The sequence below is a fragment of the Xyrauchen texanus genome, chromosome 16 (assembly GCF_025860055.1).
Source record: "Xyrauchen texanus isolate HMW12.3.18 chromosome 16, RBS_HiC_50CHRs, whole genome shotgun sequence".
In the NCBI taxonomy this organism is placed as follows: Eukaryota; Metazoa; Chordata; class Actinopteri; order Cypriniformes; family Catostomidae; genus Xyrauchen; species Xyrauchen texanus.
Window position 1 is genome coordinate 21,748,825 of NC_068291.1, and position 12,023 is coordinate 21,760,847.

General features: G+C 35.3%; 1 protein-coding gene across 1 annotated transcript; it reads right to left on the bottom strand.

Moving 5' to 3' along the window:
• Positions 1–360: 360 nt before the first annotated feature.
• On the bottom strand, positions 361–9,352 carry LOC127657204 (sphingolipid delta(4)-desaturase/C4-monooxygenase DES2-like). The gene is made up of 3 exons (XM_052145893.1): positions 9,232–9,352; positions 3,523–4,265; positions 361–1,117 (listed from the first exon to the last, which is right to left on the bottom strand). Exons 1-3 carry the CDS (start codon positions 9,311–9,313, stop codon positions 974–976), a joined length of 969 nt encoding a protein of 322 aa, XP_052001853.1. The 5' UTR covers positions 9,314–9,352; the 3' UTR covers positions 361–973.
• Positions 9,353–12,023: the final 2,671 nt, after the last annotated feature.

Below are 12,023 nucleotides of genomic sequence, written 5' to 3' on the forward strand. Positions count from 1 at the left end.
TTGTAAAGTGTATATCTAGTCATCGTAAATTGGCTGAAACTTCACACAGAAAAGTTTGGTAAGTGATTTTATCACACTAAATCATGTCAACACATATATTATGTCTTCTGTTTATACTTTTGAAACTGTATTTTAACGGTTACTGATTGGCCCCATTTACTTCCAATATTATGCCACAAATGTTGAATTTTCACAAATGAAAATTGTATGTACCCATATTCAAATTCATCATTCAGGCCTCTTATTGGTCATTGCAAGATAATTACATTTATAGAAATACAGTGCAGAAACATATATATTCTAAAATTTGTAATATCAAAGATGGTGCAACAGTGCAAACGAAAGAAAATATGAAACACAGAAAATATAAATTTTTTAATAATAATGGTTTTCTAATTATGCAACAGTGCAAAACACAATTAAACCATTTTCAAAAGGGGCATCACAGATGAAAGCATTTCAAGACATCTTAAATACACATGTCATCTCAGCACTTCCTTCCTCAGGTACGCCCAGTGGGGCGTCACAGTCATTGGATAAAGTTGGATGGCAAGATTCCCTTTTAGTTTAATGTGTATACCGTGGGAACAAATCTAAAACATGTTAACAAGTTGCATGTTTTATTTAGGGATGAATATATGAAAACATTGAGAAGGTTAACTGGATTTTATACAAACAAACAACATTTTGATCATGAATCAACATGACCCTGAGTGCAGGGAATGCAAGATGTTTCAAATGCATCCCATAAGTATTGAGCTCTATGATGTAATAGTTGCTTGAGATTGAATTAAGAGGTTTTTAGGTGCAGCTCACTCTTTGTTAGCCCTTTTCATGATCACCATGGGAACATTTTTGTTCCCCTACAAAAGCTAAATGGCCTGAAAGGCCCAATTATGTCTCAATTGTTGCCTTGTATGTTGTATAAATACTTTGTGTTATGTTTGGTTAGACAATTAATCTAATACCAAATTTATTCATTTTTGCCTAGTTTGTAATGTCTTTTGATTCTGGCATAGGGGCCAATGCTATCATCAAATACAAAGTCCCACAGAACTCGTATCCAGGATGTGTGTTGAGGGAGTGAGTCATAGTACTCAGCTGCAATTCTCTTGACCTGTAAAATGAGAAACAACCAACTTGTTAACTTAAACTGTAAGGAAAGAGCCATATATATATATATATATAAAAAATTTAAATGCTTTAATGAACTAAGAAATGTAATGCAGCTAGTTTGTAAAACGTGGGTGGAGTGGTGGTCGGTTTCCTGTCTATAGCAATCATACTTAATGGTGTAAACATTAACAGACATAATACAATGTTTAAATAATCAGTTCACAGACATATCTTGGGGGTCCCTTCACACTTAATGTGTGTAAGCTTAGCAAGCTATCAAATCAATGAAATTGTCTTATGAAGGCTGAATTGTGAAAAAAAAAGTGTTTAGCCAATATTGGTCTTCTAGTTAGTTTCACATTCTTCCTCTTAATCAGTAACATGGTCTAACATCAGACCTTTAAAATCAATAAAGGTCATTACATTGACATTTCCACTCAACCCCTATCCAGAAAAGAAACCTTCCTGGGCTTTATCTGGTCACATTGTGGATTCTTTCCATTTGCATATATCAAACAGTATATACTGTATATTGCAGCAACTTCAGCTAAACTGCACAATAGAGCTTTTCAGGTTGTAGTTCCTAAGAAAGAGAATTAGCAATTGTGAGCCATTTTTTGAATAGCGGTTTTGGATTCGAAAGTAAAATAAGGTCTGTGGTGAACATTACTTGAACTTTCACATTTTGTTCTACAACATATATTACCTCAAACATGAAGTGGCTGTGTTTTAAGGTTACACTATGGAATACTTGGCTCTTGACATCTGTGGTTGAAACAAAATGGCAAGTTACTTGCGGAGGAACATTTCGTTTTTTTTACAGCAGTTGTGTTTTGGCACTGCTCTTCTGTGTGGATAAATTTGATGGTTTAAGGTAGTCATATTTGTCTCCATTGATCTAACTAGCTAAACCAAGAGAAAAGTCCTACAAGACATATACCCAAAATATATGTATCCTGAGCAACATATCTGCCGGGGGACCTTCTTTGTTTACAGACATGACATAAAAATGCAAGGATGAATGACAGAAGACTAAAACTTCCCACCAAATCAACACATTTGAATATAAAATTACTAATGTAGGCTTACCAAAGTGACTTCGGGTAAGGCAAGAACATGGTTTTATTGCATAAGTAATAGTATTTTGTTTGTTTCTAACTACAAATTTAAAATCTTTTTTTGCATACCTTAAAAACACAAGCTGATAAATAAGGACTAAACGTTCCACAAGGTCAGTCATTTGTATAGCTCTTTTCACAGCACACATCGTTTCAAAGCAGCTTCACAGAACAATATTCTATAACAAAAAAAGCTGTAATGTCTTAAACCATCATTGATGAAAACTATGATTAAAGATTATGCCTTAAAAAATATTTTTTGTTTTTAGACCCACAGAGAGCAAGCTGAAGGCGACTGTGGCAATAAACACAAAACTTTATAAGATGTTGGTTAGTGGAGAAAAATAACCCTGGGGTTTCCCCTTTGACTTAGCATGAATATATTGCCAATTTTAGTAATGTATATGTAGTACATGTCATGGATTAAATTAGTAAACTGAGTAAATGCTGGTGGCCAATTTTTAAACAAAATGGTTTGTATGAACTGTAAGACTAATGACAAAATCTTTGAAGTCCATCCTGAATTAACTGTGGAAGTGCTCACAAATGCATGGTCCTTTGTTATTTTGCTGATGAAGGTTTTGGTTAGCAATTCATTTATTGTCAATTTATCCCATTTTAAAAGTGTAGTCCAACCTTTGACCATGCAAGATGAATCAAACAGCCGTTGTAGTCTTTATGTAGCAACCTATTAGCAACTTTGAAAAACAATGGCTTCAAAATGTATTTTGTAGAACAAAGTGTGAAAGTCTCCAAGTAATATTAAGCATCAGCGTATTTTGAAAATCACTATTCTGAAAACCTATTGAAAATAAAGCATGAGAGTGCCCAACCCAGTATTTTTCCCATTCATCTTTTCCATAGGGTTTTTACAAAATTCTTTATAAAAGAGTTCTAAGCTCTAACATTACAACATTTGATTTGAAGCAAAAAGTATTTGAAAGTCAGATAAGATGTCTTCAATAACAGAATGAATTTCAGTCCCATGAAGCATTGTTAAATACATAATCAGATTAACAATGATGGAAGTATATAAAACTATTGATTTAAAGTTATTGATTACAAGTATAGAAACAATATATTTTAATTTTATTGCAAAATATATGTAGATTGAGAGTCTAGGGAGAATTGATTGCGTCACCCAACAGTTGGGCCATATTCAAAAGGGAACTCATGGCAAATAAGCCTTCAGGTTTGGCCTACAAATTGACATCACAAATGAAAAGCTCTATTAGGAGGAAAAAGTTTCATAAAAATATTGGAATACAGCCATGAAAAGACCACTTACATCAGGTAGTTTGCTACCAGGAATGCTGGGGAAGTCATGGTGCTCCATATGGTATCCCACATTGAAGGTTATGTAGTTGAGGGGGCCGTAATAAGAATAGGTTTCATGACCTTTCGTGAACATGTAGTGTTCAGCGATGAAGTGTCCAGAGATGGGGTGCAAACCCATGCCCAGTATAGACCCAGAGATGAGGTACACTATAGGTTTGAGGCCCCAAAAATAGTAGATGACAATATCAACCACAAACTGCACTGCTGCATTCGTCATCTCCAACCTGGTCACGGACTTGGGGTTCACAATTAAAGGACGGAGTGCATAGAACAAAGGCTGGAGAAAAAGCCAGATAACCTTCCTCATTGGGGTGCAGAAAAACCAGCCCTCAAAGTCAGTAGGAATATCCACATCCAACCCGTCTCCTCCAAGATACCGATGGTGGTCAATGTGGTACTTCTTAAAAGAAGATGAATAAGGCAAGCCAATGGGTAGATTGGCAAACATGGCAAACCAGCGGTTCCAGCGTGCCTGTTTGTTGCCAAAGGCCACATTGTGTGAAATGTCATGGATGGCTAGGGTCAGAGAGTGGTTAATGCAGCCACCAAACGCATATGCCCAAAACAACACCCACTTCCAAGAGAGGTCATGGACCATGTAACATGCCAAGAGCTGGGTGATTACCATTCCGGACACGACCCATTTTAGCTGGGGGTCATGACCCATCAAAGACTTGATTTCTGGATACTTTGCTAAAGAGAGAGAAATGGGAAGTATTAGAAGTTGTAAATATAACACTCAAATAGAAAAAATATTTACCTTATATACTCCACATACTGCAAATCTCAGAAATATATAAATATATACTAACATATCCCATCATGAAAATATCCTGGTATTATTTTACTACAAAAAATAAAAAAAGTAACAAGAAATTAGATTTTGCCTATTTTTAAGGCCATTAAGATTTTTTATCAATTGTGACATTTTCATGAGAGTTACACATTTTAGACCCCAATTCTCATTATTTCACATAATAGCATTATCAAATGATATTCTCAGGACTGCAACATTAAAAAATTATCATTAATTAAATTGTAATGCATTTATATATCATAGTAGTCTCCCTTGGTGCTACCTTTTCCTGATTTTAATTGAATCAATTGATTCGAACTCCCACTGAAATCAATTTATATAGTAAAAGTAAAACCACATTATGGTAATAAGAATTGGGTTGTTGTTTTTTTACAGGAGTATCAAACTTTTCCATAATGGGACCTAAATTATTGGCAGTAGTGAAGTGGCCCTTTGATAGATTAAAGCAATTAGGCTGAAATTGCTGCCCAATTTCTAGAAATTAGCTTTTTGTAAATGGGGATTGTCATGGAATAACATGAAAGCATTATAAGGATTTGTTGATGTACTTTCATTAAAAGGCAAGCAATTATAGACTGCACTAATGAGACTAAGCTTTCTTATACTAATTAAAAACTGAGTAACTCTTAAAATAATTATGCTTGTAAAGCTCACTTCATACTAATTTGAACTTCAATAGTTACTTTTTCTACTTAAGAGATAGTACTGGTGTATGGAGTACAGTAATATTTTAATAATAAATTTAAAAAAACTGTTACGTTCTCAATTCCATTACAGTCGCTAGTGGTAACCTAATAAACACTAAGCCAACCAGTTATTAATCCCCCCACAAGGGAGAGAACACTCCCCTGACACTGAGCCTTTTTTAATTAGTGGAGTTTGTTTACCCTGCAAATGTGGTTTAAACATCATCCTTTGTGACATTTCGAAAGAGATTGTGAACAGCAAAGGTCTATTCCATAGCTACCACTTTCACCTATGCAATAGCATGTGACATTAACACTTGCAAATCTGCAATAACATTTTCATGTGATTTGCATAATGACTACATGCAAACTCGCCATATTGCTGGATTATTTTCACTTCACAAATGCATAAGTGCTAACTTTTGTATAATTTTTGTTATTCACCAAGGACTACTACAGTAATAATCATCAAAGCCAGGTGAAATATGCCTCCAAGTCTTCATTAAACATTGCAATGTTGGTTTCTCTTCCATACATCAAACAGTCTGTATATTTGTTTTGCCTTTATCTTTTACATATTGGTCAAAGCAGTGAGCTTCACGTAATCAGCAAAGGTGTTGCTGACAACATTAGGTCTTCACGTGTAATGATGTCATTGTACACATGCTGGTAAAGATTCTTGGTTGATTCTTCCCAGCCACCTGAGTCTGTTCTGTAATCTGCTAAGCATATCTCACCTATAAAAGGCCTCTTTGTCTTTGTGTCATGGTAAACCAGAAGTAGGTTTATTTAGTGTTTGTGTTTCATTTTCTGCATAGAGATTCTGCATTCAGGTGTCAAATGTAAGCCGAAAACAATGCAACGTGTTTCAAGAGATTAATGATTATTGATTATGCAGTGCCATGATGCAGTGTTTTAAAAGATAGTCCAAGATCACCTGTGTAATGAGTAACCAAATTCCATAACGTAAATATATCAAGATAGATAACCCAATCATGCAAATTACTTTATGCATTTTTAAGGTATGAGCAATCAAACATATTGGACCTGTTTTTTTGAGGGCCACCCTGTGTAATCTATACACACATACTGTATACGTATACACAGCCTGTCCAAACAAAAAGTTGCATACTCTAATATTTAGTTTTAAGGCATGCATTCATAGTGGCATTGTTCAGACAACCTAATGCAATGTCACAACATTTATTTCCATCCAGAGTTGCATACATTTTTGGCCGCAATCTTGTTTTGACGACAGGAGAGTCAAACCACTCTGTAAAGTCTTCTCCAGCACATCCCAAAGATTTTCAATGGGGTTAAGGTCAGGTCAAGCCAATTCATGTGTGAAAATAATTCCTCATGCCCAACGAACCACTCTTTCACAATTTGAGCCCAATGAATCTTGGCATTGTCATCCTGTAATATGCCCATGCTGTCTGTGAAGAAGAAAATCCTTTGATGGGATAACCTGGTCATTCAGTACATTCAGGTACTCAGCTGATTTAATTTGAACCAACTGAAGCAACCCCACATCATAACTCTGCCTCCAGTGGCTTGTACAGTGGGCACTATGCATGACGGCTGCATTGCTTAATGTGCTTCCCTTCTTAACCTGATGTGCCCATCCCTTTGGAATAGGGTGAATCTGGACTCATAAGACCACATGACCTTTTTACATCGACCCAGAGTCCAATCTTTATGTTCCCTAGCAAATTAAAGTCTTTTTTTTCCCAATTAACTTCACTAAAAAGTGGCTTTCTTGTGGCCACACAACTTTTTAGTCCCAATCCTGTAAATTCTCGTCGCATTGTGCATGTGGAAATGCTCTTATTTTTACTATTAAACGTCACCGTGAGTTCTACTGTCGATGTTTACAATGTGACTTAAAGCGTTTAGTGATCTCTGATCACAATCGTTCAATATTTTTTTCCAACCAAATTTCTTTTGTAAAGCTGACGGTTCACCACTATCCTTCCAGGTTTTATTAATGCGTTGGACAGTTCTTAACCCAATACCAGTGATTTCAGCAATCTTCTGAAACACAGCAACATCTTTTCACAAGCACGGGATACGTTTTCCGACATGGTTAAGAAATGAGAAGCTACACAGTTGCCAGCTGAAACATATTAATCACTGCAATAATCATCCAATCATAGGCTCTTAATTATCTGCTTATTTAAATCCAAGCTGAGACATTTTTTATTTATTTTTTGTCAAGGCAGTGTGTGTATATATACACACTACCAGTCAAAAGTTTTGAAACACATTGTTTATTATATATATTTTTTCCTTCACATTTTAGAATAATAGTAAAGTCATCAAAATTATGGAATAACACAAAAGGAAATATGGGAATTATTTTGTGACTAAACAAAATCCAAAATAAATCAAAACTGTCTTATATTTTAGCATCTTCAAAGAAGCCACACTTTGCCTAGAATTTGTAGACATGTACTCTTGAAATTTTCTCAATCAACTTCTTGAGGAATCAACCTGGGATGCTTTTTAAATAGTATTGAATGAGTTCCCATCAATGTTGGGCACTTATTGGCTTCTTTTCTTTATTATTTGGTCCAAGACAACAATTAAAAAAAACAATTCTGTTTTATAATTAAATTAATATGGTGGCACAATTATATTGTCAACAAAACTAATTTCAAACATTTAAGCATACGCCTTCAGATCAAAAGATTTTTAAGATCATAAGAAACATTTCAGGCAAGTGTTTCAAAACTTTTCACCGGTGGTGCATATGCATGTATGTATGAGTATATAAATAACCCTTTGATATGAGAACTAGACAAACAAAATTGCACTCTGGTATAGAATTATTAAATCGCACAAAAAAACATTTAACATGTATAAATGAATTCACACACATAACCACAAAACCCTATCCAAAAAAGGTTTTACACAGCATCTGAGCTCTTATCCCTTCTGGAATCGTCTGAAGATGATGCATACATAATTAATATTTGAAGAGGTTGAGGTGTAAAACTACCCATACAAGTTCACAACATCATATAAGGGGCTTTAATGTCTATTGTAAAGTAAAAATAAAATATTTGTGAAATCTTCACACTGCTTGAAAACGTTTTTTATAACAGCCCATATGACTGATAATTGTGTGACTGCATCATCACCTTTATAGTCATAAGACTGCTAATATGTGTCTCGTTACCAAACAAGCCCTATTGCTTTTGTTCCTCAAGTCAAAGACCGAAGCCTGGAATCAGTTTACACAAAATGATCATCCTCTGCAGCCATGCATATTATAATGACAATGTAGAAGCAAGAGTTGATAATTAGGAAACACATAAAGAACTGCACAAATAGAACATGTAAATAACATAAAATTAACGTGGAAAATACTGATTCTCCCTCTTCACTCACACACACACACACACACACACACACACACACACACACACACACACTCAGTTGTGTTTCCATGTTTTATGAGGACTTTCCATAGACATAATGGTTTTTATACTGTACAAACTTTATATTCTATCCCCTAAACCTAACCCTACCCCTAAACCTAACCCTCACACAAAACTTTCTGCATTTTTAAATTTTCAAAAAACATAATTTAGAATGATTTATAAGCTGTTTTCCTCATGGGGACCGACAAAATGTCCCCACAAGGTCAAAAATTTCGGGTTTTACTATCCTTATGGGGACATTTGGTCCCCACAAAGTGATAAATACACGCTCACGCTCACACACACACACACACACACACACACACACACACACACACACACACACACACACACACACACACATAAAAAAGGTGTATCGGTAATGTTGTAATCTTTTTTTTTTAAATATGTTACAATTTTATAGTAGTTCGGGAAATGGCACCTGTTTTTTTCCGAATCCCTACATAATCAATCACGGTGACAGTGACAAGGACACTCAAGATTAGATAAAGTGTTCCTTCTGACTTTGCCAGGACAAGATAGGCCTACACATCCAGATGAGAAGATTTAATAATCCAAACAAGTACTAAATCAGTCAATCACGTTTACATGTGATTCATGCAAGCCGGTTAGCCAAGTCACATGTAAAACTTGTTTTAACATTTGATCCTCGAATTCTAGTTTACAACATCCTACTGACGGAAAGTTGTCCTTCTATAATTTAATCATACCTAATATTTCTTTTCTTCTCCATGTATGCGGTTGCTCATTGTAGACCCATTCAAATTCCCAGCGTCCACCTGCTTTGCCCATTTTACACCTCTGTGACCGTGTGCCGCCGGTGTAATGATCTCTCAGGTGATTCCTCGCATACTAGACTCGTTTCGGACACGCCCTCTTAGATAAGAGAAGCAATAGGTGTGCCCGAGAACCAACACTAAAAACTAACTTCAACCGAAACCCTAACGGACAGACAGCCGCTGCTGTAAAGTCTTTGAAGCAAATATATCAAGCAATTTTCTTCCTTCCACCAAGGAAATGGCTTGCAGCGGATTGGGAAACCCGTTGCCTGAGGCATGGTTTCCAGTGTGGTTTGAATAAGATGCAATGCAAATCAGGTCGATCATAGACTCAAAAAGTCTATTTGACTATTTTTACAGATTTTTTTCAAAATTACTTCAGAACTTAATTTGCTGCCTTGAAATTCTGGTCGCAACAGGTACACTTCGCGTGTCCTCTTGTGACGCAATTTTCTATCTAATAATTTGGTAACACAGGGCTATCATTAATATGAGAATTATTACAGGTCTAATATGAGAATTGGAAATTGGAAAAGGCGAAAAAAATGGTAAAGTAGGCCTATAGCCGAACGATATGACATAAACCAATAATATTTGGTGTTGTAAACGACAAACTTCTGACATATATTTTGGACAATTTGTCTGTGCCTATTGAATAGACTGACAACTTGTGTGAAATAATTATACATATAAAACAGTAAAATTAAAACAATGCTTGCTCTTATTAAACATATAAAACACATATACGTTTTCATACGTAATTTACATATTTAAAGAGATAGTTCACCCAAAAGTTAATGTGTATTCTGAACAGAGATTTTATGCTGAAAGAGTATCTCAGCTCTGTAGGTCCATAAAATGCAAGTGAATTGTGGCCAGAACTTTGAAGTGCCCGACCAATATATCAGTCGGCCGATATTATCCTATCACCGATATATCGGTGTCGGCGTATGTTTACCAATAAACACAACGCAGATATTAAAACTTTTTTCAGAACATATAATGCAGGAACAATGTTTTAGAATTGGTGTTATTACATAGTTTGTCCAGCAGAGTGCGCTCTGACTCCATTGTTTACAGAGCTCAATCTGAAGTGACGTGGCTCTGCAGACAGGGCGGAGTTAAGCCGTGTGGAGTTAAGCGGTGTCTTTTCGGTAAGCTGCAAACTAGTTTGTGAGATACATACTGGAAAGTTAATAAACAATGACCCCTTCATTTTCCCTTTTCAATATAACTAATATAACGTTAACCCTGCCCCTGACAACCATGTCACTCATGTTTATCACATCTGTTTAAGTTAGCCAGCTATAGTTTGTCAGTGCAGTCAGTAATGTAGCAGATTGAAAGGTAAACATCAGAGCATCTATTGCAGCTCAGCAGGCAACAGTGCGGTGGTGGATTGTGTCTGTTGAGTGTTGATTTCACGCAATGTTGTTGCCTAGTTGCTGAGACGAAATGCTGGAAAGTAAATAAAGTCCATCTTATACTCTCCATGACAACGAGCTTATAGCTAACTAGTTAACCATGTAGCTACTTTCATTGCTTGTCAGCTGAGTTGAAGCTAATGTGTAAACATGTATTCACCAAACTGTTTTGTTCAGGATTTACAGTTTGGTACCCCCTTCAATCAAACAATTCCAGTCATTGTATTTATAAAATGTAATATTTAAAAGTTGGTTTTCCACCATTGAAAGTTTCCCCTAAACTTATATAGCAGAATACGGTGTTACACCGCTGCTGCTGTTTATCTCTTGACTCAGCAGGTGTAAATGCTTCTTGTTTTTAAACCTGCCAATAATTGACTGGCAGTATTAATATTGTCAGCATTTGATTAATACTAAACAGTACTGATTTTTATTTAGCTATTGATTTTTTTATTTATATATCCTTTATTTAAATGGTCAGCAACTGACTGATACTGAACAGAGTACTGATGTTTTTAAGCTATTTATTGTATTTGTATTTATTCTTTATTTTCTCAGTGTTCATTTCTAGAATTTGTTGACAATGTATAATAATATAAAATATTCTTTGATAAAAAATATTTGTTTAAACAAGGAGCCTTCTGAGTACCTTAGCATAGTTATATCAGTGCAAAATCAGTGCAAAATCCACATAGAAAAGGTCTGTTGCAGCTCAAATATCAACTATATCGGCCACCATATTGGTAATCGGTGAATTGTCCCCCTCTAAAATCTGTATCGTATCGGCCTCAAAAATCACATATCAGTGGGGCTCTACTTTGAAGGTCCAAAAAGCACATAAAGGCAGCATAAAAGTAATTCATTTGACTCCTATGGTTAAATCCATGTCATCTGAATTGATATGATAAGTGTGGGTGATAAACAAATTCAAACAATATTTAAGTCTGTTTTTACTATAAATACTCCTCTCTGCCCAATAGGTGGCGATATGCACAAAGAATGTGAATTGGCAAAACAGAAGAAGAAGAATGTGAAAGTGGAGATTTATACTTAAAAAGGATTTAAATATCTGTTTTTCATCCACACCTCATATTGCTTCTGAAGACATTAATTTAACCATAAGAGCTTCAATAAAATGAGTCTTCACTAGCTTCTATACTTCTCCAGCCACTTTGAGAAGTGAGCAGTACAATACTGCAGATATTGTTGACATTTGTAAGATAAATTGCTTGCTTTGTTCCTCATTAGAAAGTCACTTTGAATAAAAGCATCTGCAAAATGACTAAATCTAAATATAAT

Coding starts and splice junctions, on each gene's coding strand:
- LOC127657204 (XM_052145893.1), bottom strand. CDS start 9,313: ATGGGCAAAGCAGGTGGACGCTGGGAATTTGAATGGGTCTACAATGAG. Junction 4,266..9,231: donor GAGAAGAAAAGAAATATTAG/GTATGATTAAAT, acceptor CTCTCTCTTTAG/CAAAGTATCCAGAAATCAAG. Junction 1,118..3,522: donor CTGGTAGCAAACTACCTGAT/GTAAGTGGTCTT, acceptor CTCATTTTACAG/GTCAAGAGAATTGCAGCTGA.